Source organism: Lepus europaeus, chromosome 1 (assembly GCF_033115175.1).
Source record: "Lepus europaeus isolate LE1 chromosome 1, mLepTim1.pri, whole genome shotgun sequence".
Lineage (NCBI taxonomy): Eukaryota > Metazoa > Chordata > Mammalia > Lagomorpha > Leporidae > Lepus > Lepus europaeus.
The window spans coordinates 139333306-139359991 of NC_084827.1; the positions used below are offsets into that span (position 1 = coordinate 139333306).

The following is a 26686-nucleotide window of genomic DNA, read 5'->3' on the forward strand; positions in this document are numbered from 1 at the left end:
CTACCTGTAACATTGGTATCCTATATGATCACAGTTTTTGTCCTCATTGCTCCCTGCTAATGGCCTGGGAAAAGCAATAGAAGATAGCTGAAGTGTTTGTGCCCCTGCTACCCATGTGGGAGACCAGGATGAATCTCCTGGCTCCTGGCTTTGGCCTGCCCCAACATTGGCTGTTGCAGCCATCTAAGGAGTGAACTCCTAGATGGCAGCTCTCTGTCTTTCCCTCTCTCTGTAACTCTGACTTTCAAAATAAATTGTAAAAACGTATTAAACTAGACAGGGATTGAAAGAGAGTTTTAAAACAGATTTATTTTTTTATTTAAAAAATGCCAGTATCACAGTTCGTGGGTTTACCCACTACACTACAAACCCTGGCCAAGGTGTGTGTGTGGGGGAGAGAGAGAGAGAGAGAGAGAGAGTGTCTGTTTTAAAGGATGAAGAAAACCAGTATATCCTGAGTGATATACATATATAGATATAGATATAGATACAGATACAGATACAGATACAGATATAGATATACATATAGATATAGATATAGATATAGATATAATCTCACTGATGTATCCTGAGTTTTATATGTTTGTTTAAGGGATAGTTGGGTTTTGACTATAGAGGGTATTAATCTCCCGATGAGTACTTTTATAAGGCTTTTTAGGACCTAGGAACAATTATCATGGACTTTTCTCCCTCCTCTTCTTCAGTCCCTCTGTCTATTGCTACCTCCCACAATTGACCATGTCAGTGGTGGCTATTTGTCTTTAAATTACAAATCTTTATCAGAAAACAATTGGAGCACTCATATGGTGAAAGGTGGGAGTAAGTCAGGAGGCATGCATAGATGTCTTTCTCAACAACAGTAGTGGGGAGAAGCAGAAGGTTATTTCCTCCTACTGCCTTTCCTGTGTCTAGTGACTTAGGTAACGTGATTAATGAGATTTTTGAGCCAAGTTCACTGTTCATTAGCTTTCCTCTGTTACAAAGGTCTGAGATGGTTATGTATGACGCATTTCAACAAATTGTGAAAATGTTTTTGAGACAGAGGAACCCTAAGGAGACACATGCAACTATAAAACCTCTCAGGTAAAGCCTGAAATATAAGGGTATGTTGGCAAGGGAAAAAATAGAAAGAATAGTTTAATCATACCTATTTTGATGGCCTGTGTTCTTGAGAAAGTGTGTGAAAAACCCGAGGGACCCTTACTCCGGTGTTTGCTGTGCTTTGTGACAAGTGTGGCTAAGAGCTAATTGCAGATTTCTTGCTTCTGTACTCATTAGCTTTGCTTGCTAATACCTAAGGATGAATCTTGTAAAACTTTAGAAACTAGGGTTTAAAAAAAAAAAAACCCGCATGTGGGAACAAGGAACCAGCGCCAGATGTCCTTCCCCCAAGATTAGCTAACACATTCTGAAAGTTTCAATTTCCCCATAAAATAAACTAATTGTAACTCCCGCCTGGAGCAGTCACTCCCCATCTAAAGGACCCAATGAGTACTCATGGTAACCTTTAAACTAGCCAATCAAGCCAAAGCCCGTGAAATATGTTAATCTTGTGGCTTTTGCCTTTAAAAGTTGCTTGTAACTGCTGCTCGGGGCTTCTCTTCGCCTATGGTGATAGGGAGCCCGTTTGCGCAAATGCCCAATAAAAATCCTCTTGCTCTTGCATCTACCAGTCTGGAGTTTGGGTCTTTGGGTGACCATCCGAGCGAATTGGATTCCCAAACTTGGGGTCCTTCAGTGTGCTCTACCAATGAAACTGAATGAAGATCAAATGGCTGAGGCATAGATGTCAAGATGGAATGTGATAAGAGATGAGACTTGATCAGGCAAGCAAAGGGTGTTGGAAGTCATGTTGAGCGTTTGAACTTTGTCTTGCATGCAATGGTTTTAAGCAGTGAAGCAATATTTATTCACTAATTCAATAAATACTTCTAGGTTATCTTCTATGGCCAAATATTATTCAAAGTGCCAGAAATAGGCAGAGAACAAAACAGGTAAAGACAAAGTCACAGTGTTTTTTTTTTTTTTTCCTCTATTTGTTTAACTCTTCACTTAGTGTAGGGTTAATCTTATGAGCATAAAGTAAACTAAAAGTAGATCATTGTAAAAATTGAGGGAATAAGAAGAAGGAGCAGGAAGGGTGGAAGCATGGGTGGGAGGGAGACTAGGGTGGGAAGTATCACCATGTTCTTAAATCTGTATATATGAAATTTGTTTACCTTAAATTAAAACATAAAAAATAAAAAAAAGACAAAGTCATTGTCTTAATGGCACTCACATTCTAGTGGGAGATGCAGGCAAAACAAAGTAGTAATTCATGTCATAAAAAAACCCCAAAAAACTCTTCCCTGTAAGTTTCCTTACGTGGTCAGACAATGTATGTTCTTTCATTGCTTATTTAATAGCCTGAGGGGCTCTGAGAGGGGAGTTAGGAGTGCAGTAGAATCACAGGAAATAGCAGTGGACACATTTTCTCTCTGTGTGCTGAAATCCAGTGCTAGGTTTTCTGTGTACTCTGTTGAGGTACATAGAGTTTTCTTCCTGGAATTTCTACACACCAAAATTAGAAAGTTCTCAGAGCCAATCCAAGGAGAATGAGTGTAGAACTCTTTACATTTCAGACTGATTTTCTGGGTCAGGGTAATTGGCCAAGTGGGTGAAAAATGAGTTAAAGAAAAGTTATATTCTGAAGCCCTTTGTTTTAGCATGGTCACTTGGATTTCACCATGAATAGTTTCTTTTATTGCTTTTGATCTATTGCTGTAAAAGACAAATTGATTTATTTCTCCTCTGTCATTCACTGTCATCTTTGAGTCTGCTTCTCTGGACTGAGGACATTTCCAGCTCACAGGATGAGCCCTTGGGCCTGCTGAGAGGGATTTGCCATGGCCTGACTGTGTGCTCTCCTCTGTTTCTCCAGAGTTCTCGGTGTGAGCCCACCTCTCCTGTAATCCAGCCATGCCACTAATCTGCAAACCTCCCAAATTGGAAGACAGGAATGGAGTTACTTACTTGACACAAGAACCACTCATGAGATGGGGAATACCATCTGGTAAACAGAAACTTGCATTTTTACCTCACACACTTTCTCGAGGGTTGGCATCCAAGAGGTGGCAAGGTGACAGTTCTGAAGAACAACCCATGTCCCTTCCTTGATAGCTTTTTCTAACATCTTCATAGCAATGGGCCCTTGGCCTTGACCAAGGGATAAGGAGCTAAGTTTTGATCCCCCGTACCCCTGTGTACAACAACAAAGATGTTAGTTAAAAAGTCATATTTTTCTAGAGAAATCAATATTGTTATTTCAAGAACAGACAACATTAACTAGATTAAGATTTACATATGTTAGCACCCCTCAAAAGTCTAAACATACATGATTCTAAAAACACTTATTGACTAAAGGTCCCATAAACATATAAAAGCAAGTCAATTAATATAGGAAACAGTCATGGTAACAAATATCTGTAGGTTCTTTGGTTGTTAATACAAAGGATAGAAAAAATTTAGGAAGGCTTTTAACATAAGGAGATGAAAGGAACTGGTTGTCCTATAGCAATTCTGAAAATCCAAAGCTGAAAAGAAAACTATGACTAGACAAATGGATATGTCCTATATTCTCCAGATCTTTGAATAACTTATTTTCATTCATTTGGCTACTGCAAATTAAAAATTAAGAGAATAAAAAAGCCACTAATTCTCATTTAAAAGTTTCATTAAGAAATTCTGTGGGGATGTACATAAAATGATGACTAGATAAACAAATTATCACACACACTATGGTACACTATTCAGCAGTTAAAAAAAAATGAAATCCTATCTTTTGCAACAAAATGAATGCACCTGGAAACCATTGGGTGATGACAGTAGTTGAACAGTAGGATCCAGGCCTTCTCTTAATGCTCAAATCACTAGCAAATAGCAGCAGAAGAAAACAAAATAGATCTAGAAACAAGTGTCATTGGAAGAAGTGGAAGTAGCAAGTAAAGACAAAACACCAAGTAGGACTCACACAGGGGTCTGAAATAATCATGTTGTGTAACACTGGGGGAGGGACATAAAGCAATGGGCTTAAAAGATCAAGGTCATGTTGTCCTGGAGAGGTAAGTCCCACATAAAATAGATATTTTCAGCCACCTTTACCTCTCTCCTCTCCTCCTACCCATCGTTCCCCTTCCTGATCTCTCAATGGTCCACCTTACTAGTGGCCTGCTTTCACTTGGCTCCACTGAAAACAATCTTCCACACTACTGCTAAGATGAGCATTATAGATTACATATAAGATCCTATCATTTTGTGGCTTGAAACCTTACCATATCTTCCAACTTACCCAAAATCCTTAATGTAGCTCACAAAGACACTACATGATCTGGTCCCTCTCAAACCTAAAACCTCACCTCCTCCAATCATGGTGGCCATGTCCCAACATATCTTTAACCACTACTAGGGGCCAGGCTGAACAATCTGTCCTCTGGGACATAAGAATTATACCCATGCAAAACAAAATAAAACAAAGAAACAGGGGTTATTAAAACATAAACTGGCTTGGCCAGCGCCGTGGCTCAACAGGCTAATCCTCTGCCAGGAGCCAAAAGCCTTCTCCAGGTCTTCTACGCAGGTGCAGGGGCCCAAGCACTCGGGCCATCCTACATTACTTTCCCAGGGCATGGCAGAGACCTAGATCGGAAGTGGTGCATCTGGGACTCGAACCAGTGCCTATAAAGGATGCTGGCACTACAGGTGTTAGCTTTACCTGCTATGCCACAGTGCCAGCCCCCAGTGGGATGCTCTTAGGTCACTGGGGGTGTTGTCATCAGAAGGAATTAAAGCAGTTCTTATGGGCCCTTGAGTTAGCACCCATGAGAATGAATTGTTAAAAGGCTGAGTCTCGCCCGGCGCCGCGGCTCACTAGGCTAATCCTCTGCCCACGGCACCGGCACACCGGGTTCTAGTCCCAGTTGGGGCACCGGATTCTATCCCGGTTGCCCCTCTTCCAGGCCAGCTCTTTGCTATGGCCCAGGAAGGCAGTGGAGGATGGCCCAAGTCCTTGGGCCCTGCACCCTATGGAAGACCAGGAGAAGCACCTGGCTCCTGGCTTCGGATCAGCGAGATGCACCGGCCGCAGCGGCCATTGGAGGGTGAACCAGTGGCAAAAAGGAAGACCTTTCTCTTTGTCTCTCTCTCTCTCACTATCCACTCTGCCTGTCAAAAAATAAATAAATAAAAAACAACAAAAAACATAAACTGGCTTAGTAAAGCAAATATTTTAGCTTATTAGCTATGTGGCCTTTAAGAAGCTACAACCTCTTTCTGTTTTAGTATCCCAATCTGTAAAATGGATATGCTATCATCTATTTCATAGAATTGCTGTAAAATTAAAAAGAGAAAATGTATCTAACAAAGTCTAGCAAAGTTAACAACATTTAAGCACTCAATAAAAGTGAGAATGAAGATTTTGTAGATATCAGCAATATCACCATAAAAAGTTATTTTGTTTATTCCAAAAGGGGGGAAAAACCTTAGACATGCCCAATCCCCTGTTCATTGTTATTTTCTGTATGATGGAAGAACATTTATATTAAATTAATTTGAATAACTTTTAAAGTCCAAGAATGTAATAGTAGAACATATTCTAAATGGTAAAGTGACTAATTCTTTTGGGAAGATAAAAACCCCATTTACAGACTGGGAAAAAGGTAGAATCAGAGATTTGTCCCAGGGTCATTGTCCAGACTGGAATTCATTTAATAATCCAAGATAATATATTGGTCAAATGATGTCACAGAGTTCCTGTCCTCCCAAAAGAAAAGCAAATGTTTCTCCAATACAAATTCTGATTTTATAATTTGGACAAGGAAACATTTTTAATGCCAGTACTGCCATTAAGTGTTATGTTCTTGGAGCTGTCAACCTCTGGACCCCCAAAGCTTTCGAGGACTGAGTGACACATTTGCAACTTGCCCTCTCCCCTTAAGATTTCAGTTAAAAGCAAGCCATTTTTTCCAAATAGCCTCATCTGTTGTAAGGTACCTGGTCATCAGCAAATTTTAGAAGGGCAGCCATGGGATCTGCTCCAGGTGAGAGTACAAAAATCAGTGGTGCACAGCAATGACTGTCTCCAAATGCCTTGGATAAATCAAAGGGGGGTGGCTCAATGAATGCACGTCCCAATTTATTGATTATAAATTCCTGTACCATTGGAATAACCTAGAAAGAGACAAGAATATATTTGAAAGGTATTCACAATCGTTCTCTCCTTTTTTTATTCTATCAGTTAGTATTAGCAGACACTATTCTTGTTTATGTGATCCCTTTGACTCTTAGACCTATCAGTATGATCAATTGTGAACTGAAATTGATCACTTGGACTAGTGAGATGGCATTGGTACATGCCACCTTGATGGGATTGAATTGGAATCCCCTGGCACATTTCCAACTCCACCATTTGGGGCAAGTTAGCTTGAGCATGTCCCAATTTTTTTTTTTTTTTTTTTTATGAAACAAGGACATTTAATTCCAGAATATTCCAAGAATATAAAAGAAAGACAACATAATATGATTGTTTCTTTACAATTACATATATATATGTATGTATATATATATATATAGTCAAGTAAAAATGAAACACAAAAAACGGTAAAACCTTTCTCTCTTAAGAAGCCTCATTTATCTTGTTGAGTGAGGTCAGGGACAGGGCAAAGGCACCTGTGCTATGAAGAAAGGGCCCGGGGAGAGGGAACAGCTTGTCCCCAACATGGCTGGGGGAGTGCTCCATGGCTCTTCAGCTCGGGCTGTGGCCACACACACTCTGGTTTCCATGGTAACCCACAGGCTGCCGTGTACTCCGCCTCCCCCAGCCTGGTTCCATTAACTACGCTGGAGGAAAGATCTCAGCACGGCGGCCATCCACGGGGAGTTCTGGTTATGCTATTCACCAGCAGTTTGAACAGCGTGCATATCTCCGGAACCCCAATCCTCCCCAGATTCTAGGGCAAGCCAGCCAGATTTCTCCAGGTGTAGTCTGAGTCCTGTCTTCAGTAGGAAGGTGCCAGGGTAGAGCAGACTGAGAACCAGGCGCTCTCCCGGAGGAAGGGGAGCCACGAGCTCCCAGCGTCTTTGTGAGGCCCTGCACCAAGTAAGGGGCACAGTCCAAAGATGTCCGTGTCCAAAGATGGCTTCCCGGTTACGCGTGGTCACACGGCCACTCAGTGCAGGCGTGGTCCTCACGGCCACAGGCTCTGCAGGAAGGCATACCTTAAACCGTGTACGGCCGCAGGCTCCCGTGAGGGAGCTCACTCATTCCCATTCTGGAGGAGAGAATGGCCCTGCTCTGACACCCCTGGACGGACGGCCTCCCTGCAGGCCAACAAACGGCCACTCCGAAGCAGCCAGCAATCACCATGGCCTACAGCCCTGCATCACTCCACGTCCCAGTGGGGCTCCCCATCACTCCTGACCCACCCTGGACACTCAGGCTCATGTGGCTTCACCTACAACTCATCACCTACCCCTCCTATGTCACTGAGGTGCAGTATCTCCTGAGCCTTCTGCCACTGTAGGGTGGATTCCAAAGACATCCACAGGCACCAGCGTGAAGGGCCACCCTGTAAAAGGCTGCACACTCACTCTGTCTCACTCACCCACCCAGGGCAGCTCTGACCAAGGAGGCGGCCTGTGTTCTACACTTGTGCCCCTCTGACACTACATCAGAACCCATCAAAATGACCCCAAAAAACAACATTTTTTTATTTTTATTTTTTATTTTTGACAGGCAGAGTGGACAGTGAGAGAGAGACAGAGAGAAAGGTCTTCCTTTTTGCCGTTGGTTCACCCTCCAATGGCCGCCGCGGTAGCGCGCTGCGGCCGGCGCACCGCGCTGTTCCGATGGCAGGAGCCAGCTGCTTCTCCTGGTCTCCCATGGGGTGCAGGGCCCAAGCACTTGGGTCATCCTCCACTGCACTCCCTGGCCACAGCAGAGAGCTGGCCTGGAAGAGGGGCAACCGGGACAGGACCGGTGCCCCGACCGGGACTAGAACCCGGTGTGCCGGCGCCGCAAGGCGGAGGATTAGCCTGTTTAAAAGCAACAGGCAGAGGCATTTCCAAAGAGATTGTTCCAACATGAAAAATAAACAAAACAGATTTTAAAAATATCTTTAGATTTAAAAAATTAGTTAAATACTGGCTCAAAAATAATACCTGCCCATCAGAAGGGAAATAGCAACCTTTTGCGGCAATGATAAAGGGTATTTGTCTGGATTTTCCAGAAGATTCCACAGGATTAGACCAGTTACATATTAAAAGGTAGAAAGTTATGCTGTTTACACCTGAAATTTGAATTCCAAATGGATCACAGTTTTTATAAGAAAAATGACCTATAATACCCTTAAAGCAAGGAAAAGCATATTCAATAAATAAACAAAACACAAATCCAAGCACATGAGCATGTCCCAAATTGTACATCTCCTCCCTCTCTTATTCCCACTCTTATATTTAACAGAGATCACTTTTCAGTTAAATTTAAACACCTAAGAATGATTGTGTGTTAATTACAGAGTTCAACCAATAGTATTAAGTAGAATGATCCAACATAGTAAGCGGGATACACAGCAGACTCATAGAATGGCAGATGTCCTAAACAGCACTCTGGCCTCAGAATCAGCCCTTAAGGCATTCGGATCTGGCTGAAGAGCCCATGAGAGTATTTTAGGCATGGAAAGCCAAGACACTCTGGCAAAAAACAAAACAAAACAAAACAAAAACCTAAATGAAAGATCTCTGCGAGTGAGATCCCAGTAGAAAGAATGGGCCATCAAAGAAGGAGGTACCTTACTCTGAAGGGAGGAATGAACTTCCACTTTGACTATGACCTTGTCTAAATAAGATCAGAGTTGGTGAACTCAAAAGGCTCCCATAGCCTTGGCAACTCATGACTAGAGCCTAGGGAGATTACTGATGCCATAAACAAGAATGTCAATTTGTTAAGTCAACAACAGGAGTCACTGTGCACTTACTCCTCATGTAGGATCTCTGTCCTTAATGTGTTGTTCAATGTGAATTAATGCTATAACTAGTACTCAAACAGTATTTTACACTTTATGTTCTGTGTGGGTGCAAACTGATGAAATCTTTACTTAATATATACTAAATTGATCTTCTATATATAATGATAATTGAAAATGAATCTTGATGTGAATGGAATGGGAGAGGGAGCAGGAGAGGGGAGAGGTGCGGGTGGGAGGGAAGTTATGGGGGGGGGGGAGAAGCCATTGTAATCCATAAACTGTACTTTTGAAATTCATATTTACTAAATAAAAGTTAAAAAAAAAGAAAGGTATTCACAATCGAACTAAAACTGTAAAATTTAAAGTTCAGGTGAAAGGTGTTGCAAAACCAAGGACTCTGGCTATGTTGGCTTAGATATTTGTTAATGGTAGAAAGTCAAAGACATTACTGTTTATTAGAAAACAACTATAGATTATTTAAATAACAAAAGATGTGTGGTAATTAACACCAGAATTCAAAGAAATTTTTTCTTTCTTTTAATGATTACTCAGGACATAGTGGATGAAGAAGAAACCTTAATTTTTTACTTACTTTGTAAAATACTAATTATATTATAAAATTTCACACCTCAAAAGTAAAAATATTAGTGTGTGCTATGCAAAGTTTCTCACATCACCAAGAAAGAATTGACTTCTCTAGAAAAAGAATAAAACTAGAAGAGAGGGGAAAAAAGGGAGGAGGAGGCGAAGGAAAAGCTCTGTGATGGAGAAACAAGCCTCATATTTGACAAACGGGCAAAATCATGTTGGGTGGAAATTCTGGTAGCTTGCCTGAGAAATTTCTGGAAGCCGAACCCTGTGGCTTGAGATCTCTGCTAATTGTTCCCTTCTACGCATTAACGCAGGAGCCAAACCATTTGTCGGCATCACTGACAGACAGCCTCAGACATCATTCCTTCTCTGTGATGAAGGTCCCAATATCTCTGGGTGATGGTTTCAGCTAATCATGACTCAGATGTGACCCAACCAAGTGATAGGTTTAATAAACCGGTGTCCATGAATCTAGTGTAAGAAAGTTTGCAGCCATTTCTCCCTCCAACTATATGAACTCCTACTTCCTACAGCTTAGTCATGGCTCTGCTGGTTCTTGCTTTGTTTTACCATTTCCCTCATAAAGGAGCTTAGTACACTGAAATATGCTCAGCACTAGTTTTATTGGACAGCACAAAAAGGTATTGGATGTGGAAAAAGAAAACAGCAAAAGGAAGCATAGATTTGAAGAAAGAAAAGAAGAAAAAATTAAGTAAGACATAAATGCATTCTTCTCCCTGGTATTTTGTCCTGGGTCTTGTCCCTAGGCTTACCTAAAGTTTTTACTGAGACTGATTTTTAATAGGTGAAAACAGGCCGGCGCGCGGCTCACTAGGCTAATCCTCCGCCTTGCGGCGCTGGCACCCAGGGTTCTTCTAGTCCCGGGCGGGGAGCCAGATTCTGTCCCGGTTGCCCCTCTTCCAGGCCAGCTCTCTGCTGTGGCCCGGGAGTGAAGTGGAGGATGGCCCAAGTGCTTGGGCCCTGCACCCCATGGGAGACCAGGAGAAGCAGCTGGCTCCTGCCATCGGATCAGCGTGGTGTGCCGGCTGCACCGCGCCGGCCATTGGAGGGTGAACCAATGGCAAAGGAAGACCTTTCTCTCTGTCTCTCTCTCTCACTGTCCACTCTGCCTGTCAAAAAAAATAAAGTAAATAAATAAATAAAAAAAAGAATATGTGAAAACAACAGAGATACTGATTGATCTTTTTCTGGTAAAGTAAAATAGTTAAATTTTGTGCCATGTAAATTATCTGTTTTTTAAAAGATATGCCTATTTATTTGAAAGACAAATCTTTGCCTTTAATATTATTTAATTAATATTATTCAATTTATAATATTATTTAATATTATCAAATTTAATAAATCCTCATTGATCTTCCATCTTCACTCCCCAAATGACTGTAACAGACAAGGCCAGCCCAGGCTTAAGCCGAGAGCCAGAAGCTTCATCCAGGTCTCCTACATGAGTGCAGGGTCCAAGCACTTGGGCCATGTTCTGCTGCTTTCCAAGGCACATTAGCAGGGAGCTGGATGTCAGTGCTCAGGAGGTAGTTTAACTTGCTGCATCACAATGCTGGCTCCTAGTAAATTATCTAACATTGTTTAGAGTTTTTGCCACAGTTCGTGAAGGCATAAACACAGTTGCTTGCTGTTAGTGAAGAATGGACATGGGAGTGAATGAACATTGTCTCTGGCTTGAATTCATAAGAAGGATTGTAGATGCAGCCTTGGGAAGTAAAGTTGGAAGAGAGTTCCTGCATTTGACTAATATGGCGCTTGATCTCCTGAAAGCATTTTCAAACCTTTCTTGCTCTGCTGTATACTGAATTTTCTTCTCTGCATACAAAATAACCAAGCTGAATTAATAATATCACATTGATGTATTAAAGCATTAAATTAACTTCTTTCAGATGGCTACTTTAGTGTAATAAATATCTTTCATCCCATATCCATTTGCCTTTGCTGGAATTTACATTTGCTTTGATAATAAACAGCAGCTATAAATGTGTATGTGTATAACCTTATGAACATAATTTGCTTAATTGTCTTACTTCAATTTGTCTCCTAAGTATTAACTACTACATGTATTTATTTTTTCCTTCCATGAAATATACTTGCATAATAGTTTGAGTTATATATACTTGCTATCCATTTCTTGATCTTATAAGTTAACTGATCCTCCTTCACAGAATGTGGTACTATCTTTAAGTTTAAAATAAAAATACTATAGATAAAAGGCTATCAAAGCATACCTGTATTAGAAGGATACATAATATAACAGGAAAAATGGTAATAGAATATTTAGAAGGCCTCAGAATCACTCCTCTGAATACTTGGCTTGGACACACAAGAATTGTGTGTATATAACACACTCCAAATCAGGTTGGCATTTCCACTAACCGGCATCTTTTCTCAACTGATAGCAAACTACAATTAAGGGTGCCAAGCAGCTCATAAAGATAGTCTGCTCTGGACAAAAATTCTGAGTGTTTCCAAATTTCATTTCTGTGCTCTCTGGGACATCTATTTACACAGGTTTGTAAGAACAAATCATTGGCATGCCATGACTGTCAGCAAGTGTCAGTCCTGAAGTATGTGTGTCTGCTGGAGGGTGGTAACTGAGGGTGTTATGGTGTGGAGATGAGAACTACTGGAAGAATAACTGGGTTTAAGTTAGATTTTCAAATCCTTCTCTAATTCTCCTCTAGATTCATTCAAATATAGAAAAGCTATAAAGAGTAACAACATATTTATTAGCTCCAGGATACTAAGGATCTACTTAACAAGATAACTTAGGTATTGTTCACACACAATAAATATCCACTGAATGAACAAATGGATTTTTTAAAAAGTCAGGATGCCAACATTTGTGAGAGTAGATTTGTATCTGCAGAAATTCTAAACAAAAATAAAGAATAATAAATTCATCCATATACATAAAGTTTAATTTCTAGGTAAGTTATTTCATGTTTCAAATATTTTGGAGGGTCACAGATATTGAGGTATTCACAGGAAAACTAAGGATTATCACCTATTCCGGACCTTGTCCTTGGCCTTCCCTTTATTTTTGTTTTCCTATAGCTTGTCTTTTCTTGCTACATTAAATAAACAACAACAAAAAGTCACTTTTATCATAACCTCTTTCTGCCCAAGGTTAAGAATTTTACTAAATGATAGTTTTACAAACAAAATGAAAAGCACATGAAACTGTACATGTTTTTACTTGTATTAAGTTTGAGTTATTAATGGCTCCAGTTTGTGAGTGATTCATGCTGATGTCAGTTACTGTGCACAGGCAAGGGGAGTTGATGTGTTGAAATGATGCTTCTGCCTGTTGGTGATGTGGGAGAAGTTAGGGATGCTTATCTGAACCTGAGCAGAGACAAATTGGTGTTTCACTTTTAATGTTAAAATGGAACAAAACATTCTTGCTCTGAAGACTGAACTGTTGACTCCCAAGGTAAAAGAAGCCACACTAGCTATTCAGTTTGCAAGGCAATAGAATTGAGTTTACTTCTGCAATCAGATTATGCTAGCATTATGTTTATAAAAAGAAATGTGTCAGTAACAAAAATTATGAAGGGATCTAGGCAACCATTCTCCCAAAGGCAGGAAAGATGTTTGTTGTTTTCTATATGTGTTTTTCCATTTATTGCAAGTTCCTACAGGATTTATTGGAGGTCAGAGAAACATATTAACTTATATGTGACATGTTTCTTATTATAAGCTGATTAGTTTTGCTTTTTGTTTACAGTTCAGAAGGATAGAACTATAGCCAGAAGCTCTTCATTTTGTAAATGAACTAAAAAATTTCCCCACCTCAGTATTTATCCATTTGATACGTTTCTTCTGTCAATAAAACACATAAACTATTTAATTCTAAAGCAAAGTGCAAGCCCATTTAATTTTCTCTACAGGAGACTTAATGAGAATCTTATAAATTTTTCCAAACTAGTGCATTGGAGAGCCTGGCACTTATGGCCTCTTATCACCAGATTGGTTTGAGCGGAGAGAGGTGTAAAGGACCCTGCTCCCAAATTATGCTGACAAAATTTACTATAAGCTAGAGATGAATCAATTGCTGATTTGCCTGGCAGATTTACTGATTTTTCTCTTCATCTGAAGTTGGCCAAAAAATATCAGCCATATGTAATGTTTATCTTTTCTCTGTATGCTAATACAATTCTACTTTGGAAAATTATTATTCTTTCAAAAGCATAATAGCCACATATCATTTTATAATATATAGATTCCAAAATCATCAATTTACTCCAAGAATTTAAAAGACTTGGTAAGATTAAAGGGTTTGAAATTATCAGATAATACAGCAGCATACTAAAACTTATTTTTACCTTAAGGATATGGATGTGATGGTGTGATGGTATAGATAATGGTAATCGGTTATTACTGCAACACTTGGGATACATTCAGCTTAGTTGCAGTAGTGAACAACTTCCTAATGGCAGTTGCTTAACACAGTGAAAACTTACTTCTTGTCTCCACCAAGTCTTGTGGGTGTGCAGGCAACTAACTCCATGTGTTGGCTCAGCAGTTCAGCCTGCCTATGTCATTTAGGAATCAATGTGAGATTCTACAACTTTAATGGAAGTATCTTAGAAAATCTTATATGGGGAAGTAAATGCTTCTGTCCCGACACTTCTGCTCACACTTTACTGGCCAAAGCAAGGTCTATGACCACAATTCCCCTCCCCCAGCCCCAACCCTTCAAGTGTGCACAGAAGAAGAGCAAAACCAGAAATACTGGAGAGTAGCACAGTCTTTACACATGTCCACCTATCTACAGAAAATGGAAAAAACATTAAGGGGTATTTATGAAAATATATGAAATTGCTAATGAACTGGGCAGAGTAGCCAAGAGAAGTACAAAATCATCAGTTTAACTGTACAAATCAACACCCTCCAAAAAGCCTTCCAAACAACAACAACAAAAAACCTTTCAGTTTGAAATGTAGACCCCCATATCCCTCAAATAAAATTTTAAGACAGAATGAGTGTAGAATGCGGCACTTGATCTGTTTGATAGATCAATGTACTTTCAGATTAAAATGTCAAAATTTTTAGAACATAAAACTGGGGCAAAGCAATGCGCCGGCCACAGTGGCCATTGGAGGGTGAACCAACGGCAAAAAGGAAGACCTTTCTCTCTGTCTCTCTCTCTCTATCCACTCTGCCTGTCAAAAAAAAAAAAAAAACAAAAAAAAAACAAAAACAAAAAACTGGGGCAAAGATGCTTGCAGATTAAATGGCTGAAATTAGGAAATGGTTTACTAATCACTTTAAATTCAACTTAATATAAACAGAAGTCTGTTTTTCAAATAATGGGACTCAGTGGCACATGCAGACCTGTTTTATTTTAACGGTCTTTATCTAGCTTAGAAACACAAACTGAAAAGTTTAATAAAAGGTTTTAGAGGATATTAAGCAAGAGTTTGAAGTGTGTCACGTTCTCCTTTATTTTTTTAAATTTCATTTATTTTCATTTTGTTTAATAGGCAGAAAGAGATACACAGGGAGAAAAGAAGCTGGGGGTTGGGAGAGGAGAGAGAGAGAGAGAGAGAGAGAGAGAGAGAGAGAGAGAGAGAGAGAGAGAGAGAGAGAGAAAGAATGAATCTTCCATCCACTGGTTTATTCCCCAAATGTCCACAACAGCCAGGGCTGGGCCAGGTCAAAGCTAGGTGCCTGTAACTCAGTTCAGGTCTCCTGTGTGAGTGGCCGGGAACCGTGTACTTGAGTCATTGTCTGCTGCCCCCTAGGGTGCACATTGGCAGGAAGCTGGATCTGAAGAGCAGAGTAGCTGGGGCTTGAACTAAGCACTCCATTATGGGTCATGAGTGTTCCAAGCAGTGACTTAAGCACTGTGCTGTAGGCATGTGTCTCTCCCATTTTACCTGAAGTGAAAATTTCTGAGGCTCAATACAGACCTTTCAATGAAGGCTCATTTTTTTTTAAAGAGCTACTGAGTGGGAGGATATTTCACCCAGTTCAAAAAGAATGTTAACAACTGTAGTTGCTTCCAGCACCCCACAGCAGAAAAGCAGCCTGGCTTTGGGGAGCTCAAGGACCTTTGTGAACCTCTTCCTCCATAAGAAATATTAAATATTATATTCTACAGTTGTTTTTTTTTTTTTTTTTTTTTACTTTTTTTTGACAGGCAGAGTGGACAGTGAGAGAGAGAGACAGAGAGAAAGGTCTTCCTTTTGCAGTTGGTTCACCCTCCAATGGCTGCCGCGGCTGGCACGCTGAATCCGGCACCCCGACTGGGACTAGAACCCGGTGTGTCGGCGCTGCTAGGCGGAGGATTAGCCTGTTGAGCCACGGCACCGGCCTCTACAGTTGTTTTGGTATAAAACAAATACAAAGCAGCTGGACTATCTTCTGATTTTTAAAGGAATTCAAATATTTTCCTGGATCCCTAAAGCTATCATGGGCCTCGGCACTGCATCTACTACTGTGCCTAAAGGATACCTGGGCCTCTGCTAACACACCATTACATCAAGCACGAAATCCATGTGCTCACTGAACTATGGCTTAGAGAAGAAAAAATGCCTTACCCTATATATCATCATTGATGTTTTTAAAAGTAGGGTTTGTTGGCTGGCACCGCGGCTCACTTGGCTAATCCTCTCCCCCGGTTCTAGTGCCGGTTGGGGCACCGGATTCTGTCCTGGTTGTTCCTCTTCCAGTCCAGTTCTCTGCTGTGGCCTGGGAAGGCAGTGGAGGATGGCCCAAGTGCTTGGGCCCCTGCACCTGCATGGGAGACCAGGAAGAAGCACCTGGCTCCTGGCTTCGGATCAGCACAGCGCACCGGCCGTAGCAGCCATTTGGGGAGTGAACTAATGGAAGGAAGACCTTTCTCTCTCTCTCTCTCTCTCTCTCACTGTCTAACTCTGCCTGTCAAAAAAAAAGTAGTTTTTTTTTTTTTATAGATTTGTTCATTTATTTATTTGAAAAGCAGAGTTACAGAGAGGCAGAAGCAGAGTGAGAGAAAGGGAGCGAGTGAGAGAGAGAGAGATCTTCCATCCGCTGGCTCACTTCCCAAAAGGCTGCAATGGCTGGAGCTGCCTGGATCTGGAGCCAGGAGCTTCCTCCAGATCTCTCTTGTGGGTACAGGGGCCCAAGGACTTGGGCCATTCTCTACTGCTTTCCCAGGCCACAGCAGAGAGCTGGATGTGAAGTAGAGCAGCTGGGACTCCAACTGGTGCCCATGTGAGATGCCAGCACTGAAGCAGCTGCTTTACACACTATGCCACAGTGCTGGCCCCTAAAAATAGTTTTTTAATACATTGTTTCATCATTTATATTCTGTTGTTACGATGGAGGTACTGTCTTATACTCCTTCACAACTTAAACTGTGACTACAGGACGTTTTGAAACAATTACATAAACTTGTATTTGAGTAGTAACTATAGACAGGGTAGTTTTTCAATTTTTTCCCAGCATATCTAATTTCCATATTATATAGAATATATTAATATCCCTGTGGATACTGGTTCAAGAAGTGAATTTTTATAGGATATAATACAGATGAGGATGGCAATGAATATTGAAATCTGCAGTCATGACAAGTCCACTGGGTTCATTGGTTATATAATTCATTACTAAAGGAGCTAAAAGTAGCAATATTGATATTTCCTTGTTGTCAAGAATGATGAATGCCTTAAAAAACAATATTTCACTTGCCTTCCAAAAGCCAACAAAGAACTACAAATAAGGATAGCATTTTAATGATCCATGGATTTTAGTATATAAGCTTGATATAAATGTCATTGATTAATTTCGCCAAAGTACTGAAATAAAAACCAGACCACAGCATGTAAAAGGAGTCAACTGTGAAGAATGGGGAATCATAAATTTAAAATAATCATAAAATTAAAATAGAACCTGGTTGATAACTAGCTTAAGAATGGTTTTAATAGATATACAAAACTTTTTGAAAAATAGTTTTATCAGAAGGAAGTAAGATTATTTTCCAGGGCTCCTCCCCTCTGTTTGGCTGAACTGTGCAGGGAGGAAGGACTGGCATTGTGGAGCTGCTGTCAAAGCCCACATTTACCTTGTCCGGCCTCAAGCAACGAATGACAAGCATCCTTTGAAACTCATTTGTTTTTTCTTCCCACTCTTCAGGGAAAGCCTCATGGTGTGGTTCCTAGAATTGCAACACATAAAATTTTATAAACAATAAATTTTTATTTATTTAAAAGGCATAGAGATAAGGCAGAGAAACAGAGAAAGATCTCCCATCAGCTGGTTCACTCCCCTTATGCAAAAAAGAATCACTCACTCAGAACGTGAGATAATATAAACTCATATTTTAACATTTGACTAGTTTCTTTGAATTTCTTTCTCTCTCTCTCAAAGGTTTATTTATTTTATTTGAAAAGCAGAGTTACAGAGAGAGAGAGGGAGAAACAGAGAGGGAGGGAGGGAGAGAGAGAGAGAGAGAGAGAGAATGTTTCATCCACTGCTTCACTCCTCAAATGGCCACAACGGCCAGAACTGGGCTGATCTGAAGCCAGGAGCCAGGAGTCTCTTCCCGGTCTCCCACATGGGTGCAAGGTTCCAAGCACTTGGGTCATCCTCTGCTGCTTTCCCAGGCACATTAGCAGGGAGCTGGATTTTCAAAAGCAGAGCAGCTGGGACTCAAACTGGCACCCATATGTGATGCCAGTGTCACAGGTGGCAGCTTTACCCACCATGACATAGTGCTGGCCCTGGCTAATTGTTAAAAACTTACTTAAATCTTGCTTTTAGAGAAAGTAAGTTATTTAACATTATTTTCTCCATTAAAAAAACTAAAATAAGCAAATGGGTTAGAACATACCAAACTATCGTAAACCTTTTTCCATCCATCCTTTAAGTGCATAAACTCTTTACGAATGGATTTGAAGGACGGCAAATCATCTAATCGACATATTTCATCCCAGGACTTCTGAGGAAGCCATGTACAAGGGTTGGCATGAGGGTTATCCAGTCCAATGCCGCCAGTTAGCAGAAATCGCCACTCAGCTTTATTAACCTTTGGAAAACAAGGTAGCATGGAGAATCAGAAATGAATTCATTTTAAATTAGTAAATTTATAAGCATTTTTGGAGCTGAGTTTTAATTTGTAAATATAAGATATAGTCCCTATGAGACTCTATAGCTACTGATACAACTCAGTATTTATTTCTACAAAGTCAAAGTATCCATTGTAAACAGCTTTCAAAATGGTTCCATTTTAAATAGACACTTTTGATAATTTTCCCCCAGAATTTTCACTGTCAACATGAAAATGTGAATATATTCTACTTGAACATATGTTCTCCAAAATGACTAATGACTGTTTAGAGTCCTGTTGGTCCTGGAAATTGCAGAAAGTCATCAATCTGTCATGTTTTCAATTATTTTATATAAACTAAAATAAGTTACCATAAAACAAGAAATATAAGAATAAGGCCTTTACTCTTTCAGAATTCACCATGCAAAATTATTATTAAGGAAATATATGTATAAAATAGTGACTTTACATAATACATCCCTTCCATTCTTAAAGTGCTTTCAACATTTTAAATGAATACATTTCAAAGATAATAAAAATTTATGGAGGATATCATTCAGTGGAAATGATTAGATTTGATTAACTTGAAGAAGCTTTTAAAAACACTGTCATTTATATTGTTACTTAGTACAAATATATCAATATATTTACTAAATTTATATACATGTTTGTATGATAATAAAAACAGATTTACTTTAAGCTGAAACAGATAAAAGTTTAATTAATAGTACCATTAGGCACTCAGTGCTTACTTTATATATATCTTCTGTGAAATTCAGTCTCCTAATTTCTCATGTTAACTACAATAACAGTCAGTATTATTTTGAACTATTTACAACCTTCATGTATATTTCTATAGAACTGGTAAATTAATGAGTCAGTGTGAATATTACGGTGCTTTTTTCTTACAAATGAAAATAATACTGACCGCACGCTCGTGTATCAGTAGATTGACAGTGAGACAGAAGGAGAAGAGCAGCTTATCCTTTTCAAACAGTGAGCGGCAGACATTGACATACAGGGAGTATGTAAAGTGATCCCTGAGAATCTGAAGCCTAAGGATTGACAGAGAGAAACGTGGATAAATAAAAAATGTATTGTACTTTAAAGGAAAGGCCTTAAGAAAACCCATTAGAAACCATTTAGATATATGTTCTTCTAATAAACTTTCTGGTCAATTGCTCTCAAAACAATCCAGGATCTTCATTAACTGGGTGCAGCAATTTGAGATCTGTACAATGTAGAAACACTTCAGTAGAAATGGATTTTACTGTTGACTGAGCTTTTCAAACCTTTATCTTCCTTTTGGAAAAAAGTCAGTGCCTGGTATATTAATTTACCACATTAAGAGATTGGTGGGCTGTTTTTAACAGAGCATTTCTGGGGATAAAATGAGACTCCTAACAATATAAATACTTCTAAATATTCTACACTATGTGTTAAATGAGCAGACTGGAATGAATAACTCCTTTAATAAAATTACATTTAATATTGTGCTACTCTCTTTACAAAGCCAAAAAAAGGTAGATAAATGTTTTATTTTTCTGGATACTCTTTTTCCCATTTTTCTTTATTTACTTTTCAACAGTTTAAATCTTTGAAGGCTATGGCATCACTTGGATTGTGCATCCAATGGCCTTCGCAGGAAGGTTGCTTCAGAATTTTGCATGAACTAAGCCACTGTTGCCTTCCCCAGATTACTCTGGTTTTGTTCGGTTTGCCACCAGGAATCATTGTGTTGTTCTTTGCTTTGTACACATAAGCACACCTCTTGCCCAAGTAGAACTCAGTTTCATCTTGAGCATAAACACCTTCAATTTTAAGAAGCACCATGTTCTCCCCTTCCTTTTGGAAACCTTGTGTACAGCCAGCAAAAATGGCCTTGCACCACAGTCTTCCAGACATGGTTGCCTTCTAGAAGTCCTGTTCTCAGCAGGCCTCCAGAGGCTCCAAGATGGCAGAAAGACTGGAGAAATCTTGATGAACTATATGTTTATTTGCCACAGAGGCAAAATAGAAATATGGATAATTACAATATTTCTACCTATTTAACTTTCTAGTAAAATGTTAATATATGTGATCTGTATTCATAATAATTCTTAAATCAATATATTTCTTTAAGTATTTCACTTAATTATCACATGAGGAAATAAATTATCATTGAAATAAAATGTTAAAAATACTTTTATTACATAGGATATAATAGTTATAACAGAAGTGAACAGTTGACTGAAAATGTTTGTAGAGAGCTAATGTGTGTGATATGGATTAATGGCCCAAACATTCGAAGCAGATAGATTTATCCAAATAAAAAGGCAGCTATTTTAGTAAGATTAAACAAGATTACACTGGAGTTTTTTTAATGTGTCTGAAAAAATATTCACCAGTAAGAGCAGACCTTGGCCATTTTCAGACTGATATCTTGGGCTGTCAGTCACCTTTGCTCTATTTTTTTTCCCCTTTTTCATTACTTGTCTAGTCCTTTAAATAGTTTATCATACATCATTCACATGAAGAGAATTTTCACAAATTGATACATCTTATTTCTAGCTGAGAACTCTGCAAAAAGGTTTCTTAGAGAAGGCCTTGAAAATAGTTGTTGAATACAACTGAATGCTTAGAAGACTTAAAATAATCATGTAATTTCTGCTCTATTGTTATATTAATAAGCTGTCTTTTCATCATTGCATTTAAGTCTTCTCACGAAGAGAAGAATTCATACAAAGTGACTGAGATTTGTTTTTTCTGAAAAAAAAATTAAAATTCCTACATTTTTACATTGTTTCCACTTTTAGATAGGAAGATTGAAGGGAGAATGCTAAGAATAGTAATAAGGGTCAATCATATTAGAAGTACAAGTTCACCCTCACTAACAACAAAATTCAGGAAATATGATATTTTAACCATCTATTACAGTTAAAATAAGATAAAAATTATTCTCAATGCAGTTGAGTGATACAGTAAAACATGGTCATTGAAGTTTCTATGATGGAGTTGTATATTTGATTAACATTTTAGAAAAGAAATTTATATGAGAAGCTTGGAAAAAGAATACCTTTGTCCTAATTTTCATCTTCTAGTTTAAAGAAAGAATCAATAATGGGAACATTTATACTCATTGCAGTATCATTTATAACACAAAAGCTAGAGACTACTTGTAAATCCTATAATATAAAACATATGGTATATTCATAAAATGGTATGTTGTGCAGCTACTAAAATCATGTTCAGAAAGCACAGGGGAAATAATTTTTTTTTAAGATTTATCTATTTATTTGAAAGGCAGAGTTATTAAGAGAGAGAGGGAGAGCAGATGTTCCATCTGCTGGTTCATTCACCAAATGGCCTCAATGGCCAAGGCTGGGCCAGGCCAAAGCCAGGAGCAGCTCCATCCAGGTCTCCCATGTGGGTGGTATGGGCTCAAACTCTTGGGCCATCACCTCTGCTTTCACAGGCCTTTGCTAGGGAGATGGACGGGAAGTGAAGGAGCCGGGACTTGAACTGGCACCCATATGGTATGCTGGTAGCACTGTAGGTGGTGACTTTACCCACTACCTAGCAACACCAGCCCCGGTAGAAATGCATTTTACTGTTGACTGAGCTTTTAAAGGTTTTTTTCCTTTAAAAGGTCAGTGCATGGTATATTAATCTACCATACTAAGAGGTTGGTGGGCTTTTTTTTTTAAATTCTTCTGACCCCCCCACCCCGTTTTCTTAAACTTATTTGTTTATTTGAAAGGCAGAGTTACAGAGAGGCAAGGAGAGAGAGAGAGAGAGAGAGAGAGAGAGAGAGAGAGAGAGGCCTTCCATCTACTGGTTCATTCCCCTATTGGCCACAATGGCCAGAACAGGGCCTATCCAAAGCCACAAGCCAGGATATTCTTTCAGGTTTCCTACATTGAGTGCAGGGGCCCAAGAACTTGGGCCATCTTCTACTGCTTTCCTAGGCCATAGCAGAGAGCTGAATCAGAAGTGGAGCAGCCGGGACTCAAATGAGCGTCCATAGGGGATACAGGCACTGCAGGAAGCGGCTTTACCTGCTATATCATAGTACCGGCCACAGTAGGCTGTTTTTAAACTATAGAGCATTTTGGGGGATAGACTTTAATTTCCTTATCTTTGTGGTTAGAGCATACCAGCTCCTCTCCTCCAGTTCTTTAAGATGGTGTATCAACAAGTCAGCCAGCTCTACTGTGAAACATCAGAAATTGTTACTTCTCTTTATGTTTTGGCATCTATCACATAACCTTCCTCAATACCCCACCCCCTTTCCTAGTCCCTCATAATCATTATTCTAAGTTCAGAAAAGTTCCTTTCTTGGTGTAGCCTCTTTGGAATACTATTTGGTATTATTCATGAAGGGGCAAGTATGCATGCTCTGTGATCATCAATTCCATTCCTGGTTACGTGCAGGTTCTTCCAATAGTTCATGAAAAAGTAGAATTAAAAGATAAGTATATTTTGGTGCAAAGATTTTTTTGAAATCCATTCATAGTTTTTTCATAATCCACATTTCCCATGAATACTTGGAATACTTTGGGATACTTCCCATATACCTAACAGAGACGTGAACACATCTGCACCAAATGCCTTGTACAGGAATGCTCAAGGCTGCAAAAATTTACAATAGTCCCAAACTGGAAATAAACACCCTCAATAGTAGAATGGATAAGTTGTGGTATAGTGTTGGGACAAATAAAAACCAAAAACAAGAATTTTAATTCTCTCTGTGGAAAATAAAAGGAGAGATTCCCCTCCTCTCCTTTTTCTTAGGTAGTTTACTTTAGAAAACTTAAAACTGTAAGTACTTTCTCCTATCTTTGGAATGTATCCATACACTTTGTCAAACCTGTCAGTCCTTTCTCTGCCTTAGGACTCACAAATGTCTTTCTCAAAGACCCAGGAGCATTTTCTTTGAAATGTAAAAATCAAGGGAGATACCACCCCTATTTCCAAGTTTCTGTGCAGTTAGGAACCTCTTTCAAGAGCACCTTGTTACAAAGTGCAAAACTGCCTCCTCTTGTATGGATATGAAACATTTGTTTTTTCTCTTGATAAAACTAGTTTGCTAATGCAGATGGTCATCTCCATTGCCAGGTAAAGTTAGGCTAAACTAAGCATGATTTAATGGGTTGTATTCGTTCAACTTTATAGGGGACGAGATTCCTCTCCATTCTGTGAGGATGGCCTGTGATGCACATCACTTTCTGACTTAATGTTTATTCAGTAATAAAACTGTTTTCTCAATTACCTTTAAGAGAATTTAGGGGTTGGGGCTAGAGGAAGATTTAGTTCTTAATTATACCTCCCCTACAGATAGAAAACTAACAATGAAAGTAAACAAAATACTGCCATCTACAAGACGGTATACTGGAATTTCACAACCATAATGTTTAGTGCAAGATGCTAGAAAAAAAGAACACACACTGTGTGATTCCATTTATTGGAAACTATAAAACAGGAATAACTAATCTGTGGTGTTGGACGTCTGGACTGTGGTTACTTTGGGTGAGGGCAGTTAGTGAATAGATAGAGACACCAGGTTTCTGGGCTGTTGATACTATATGTGTCATGAGTTAGGTGCTAGCCACATAGGTGCAGTCACTTAAGAAAATTCATTGGGCAAATACTTCTGAGTTCTTCAAACTGCTACATGCACATTGATAACTTCAATAAAAAGTTTAAAATATATTTTCTCTATTTTACTCTTTGGTTCCAGAATTATATTTTTAGGGTTACTGTTGTCATTATATGACTATTATTCTTTCTAAAGTAAAGGGTTTTAACTAAAAGAAAAAAAATCACATTTTATTTTCTATGAAAAGGATTCAAGTTTTAAAAAATTGTAAGGGGCTATAATCATAGTTATGAAGAAACAGCTACCATAACTTGGATGAGTTCTATTGCATATAATAAGATAAAATAAAGCACAGATCATTATTTTTAAAGCAAAGAATGGCTCTAGTTTTTAAATCTTATCTAAAAAATTTCTTTAAATGGTAGACTCCAGAAAGTACTTTGATTTTAACTACTTAAGAGAACATCAATTTTGTGGCTATTGTTTTAACCAAGGTAGAAATTAAGAACTTCAGTAAAGTAGATCATTATTTATTGTGTGGATATAATGTGATAAGAACTATAATAAGTGCTAGAAATTTGGATTCTAAGTCCTTGCCTTAGGGAAGGAATCTAGTGTGGAAAACCAGACATGAATGTTTAATTAACTAACTTAAAATACAAATGACTTAGAACCTTTCTAAGATCATTTAAAATTTTGTTTTTTAAAATGTCAGTAATCAACTTGAAGATTTCAGAAAACATAGGAATAACTCAGACATTTTAAAAAATCATCATACAGAGGGGATTAAGATGGCAGAGTAGGGAGGGAGCTTGCTGATGTAGTCTAGGAGAAGATAGTTTTTAAAAAGTGAAAAGAATGCAGTCTCAGGAAAGAGAGAGAAAGCAGCAGAGGAAACTCTATGCAAATTAGAGGGACACAGAGGTCCTAGGTGGAGGGTGAGGACACGCGCAACTCAGGATCCCAGCACCAACAGCATTGGAAAGCAAGGTGAGACCAGATCGTAGCAGCCAAAGTCACTGGAGAAAAAGCTTCAGGAAGAGCCTAGAGGGAATCCAGCTTGGAGCCCTGTAGGGGATAGTGTACCTGCCAAACTAGAGGAGAGAAAACAAAGGGGGGCACATTCCTGTCTCCCCCATCACCCTGCAGCAGCATCCTGTAACAAGCCAATAGAAAATGGACGCCATTGTAGACATACATTAATAGCTGAGCCAGCTCCTATTTGCTCCCAGCAACCAGCCAAGTAGAGACTCCTGAGTCTGGTGGGGAGAACAGACAGGGGACTGGGTGCTTGTGACTGTGTGAGGCTTTTGTGCCAGGACTGTGAAAACACTGAGGATGCATTGGAGGACTCAGGGTATAGTGGGACACTGGGCAGTCACTGTGGAAGGCTCTATATGATCAGGGCTCCCTGGTTACCTGGAGAGGGACACTGCTGGGGAATCTGAGCTTACACTGGGGACTGCACAGATCCTTTGTGTGGTCCTTGTGGCAGAGCAGACAAATATTATACCCACTGGGGCTAGCGTCCAGGCACTGGTCATCTTTGAGGAGAGGAGCTCAGGTGAGTCTATGCCAACAGACAAGAACAAGCCTCTCAACTGATTAAAAAAAGAGAGAGAGATTTACCACAGCAAATCTGGGTGTGTCACCTCAGACATAACCTTCAACCTGGAGCACTGAAGAGAGCTCCTAGGCCACACACACTACACACCTCTAGGTATTCCTTGAAAGCAGACATTCCACTAATCCAACAGACATAATCCAAAGATAAAATATGTCATAGTGAAAACACAAAACACGAAGAAACAAACCAGTATCTCCACTAATGCCAATTAACAAATGCACATATTCAAGGAACAAGAATAAGGAAGACAACATGACATCCCCCAAGAAGAACACAACACTTCAATGCTAGATTGGAAGATGATGAGATTGAAGAAATGTCAGAAACAGAATTCAAAAAAATGATCATGGGATCACTTAGAATTAATTAGAAGCAAATGAAGAATTAATGAAATCCATGCATGATATGAAAGAAAATTTCTCCCATGAAATTGAGATCAAAATGAAATCTTGGAAATGAAGAATTAAATACAATAAATGAAAAAATGCAATAGAAAGTCTTAACAGAATCAGTGAAGCAGAAAAAATAATATCCAACTTAGAAGAAAAGCACAGGAAATTATACAGTCAGACCAAAAACAACAAGAAGAAAACTGAAAAACACTATTGAGAATCTATAGGATACTACCAAACAACCCAACAAACGGGTTTGAGGAGTTCCCAAGCCCCTTCTATCAGGTTCTATTTGCCTCTCAATCAGAAAACTTAATTGTAGCTTAGACAGCACCTTTCTTAGCTCCTCTAATAATGACTCTGTCCTTTGTTCTAGACCCTGTCTAGCGCACTTGGGCCTCATTCCTTTGTAATCATAACCTCTACTCTACCTCCAATGGC

The 26686-nt window shown here is 39.2% G+C and overlaps 1 protein-coding gene and 1 pseudogene across 1 annotated transcript in view; both read right to left on the reverse strand.

Moving 5' to 3' along the window:
- DNAH7 (dynein axonemal heavy chain 7) overlaps positions 1–26686 on the reverse strand; it is a 385917-nt gene that overhangs the window by 52866 nt on the left and 306365 nt on the right. The window contains exons 52-56 of the mRNA XM_062189419.1: positions 19577–19703; positions 18433–18627; positions 17665–17757; positions 6028–6204; positions 3077–3238 (exon numbers count right to left, since the gene is read on the reverse strand). Coding sequence (XP_062045403.1) covers positions 3077–3238; positions 6028–6204; positions 17665–17757; positions 18433–18627; positions 19577–19703 — 754 coding nt within the window. The remainder of the gene's footprint in view (positions 1–3076; positions 3239–6027; positions 6205–17664; positions 17758–18432; positions 18628–19576; positions 19704–26686) is intronic.
- On the reverse strand, positions 20238–20553 carry LOC133767076 (large ribosomal subunit protein eL33-like; annotated as a pseudogene).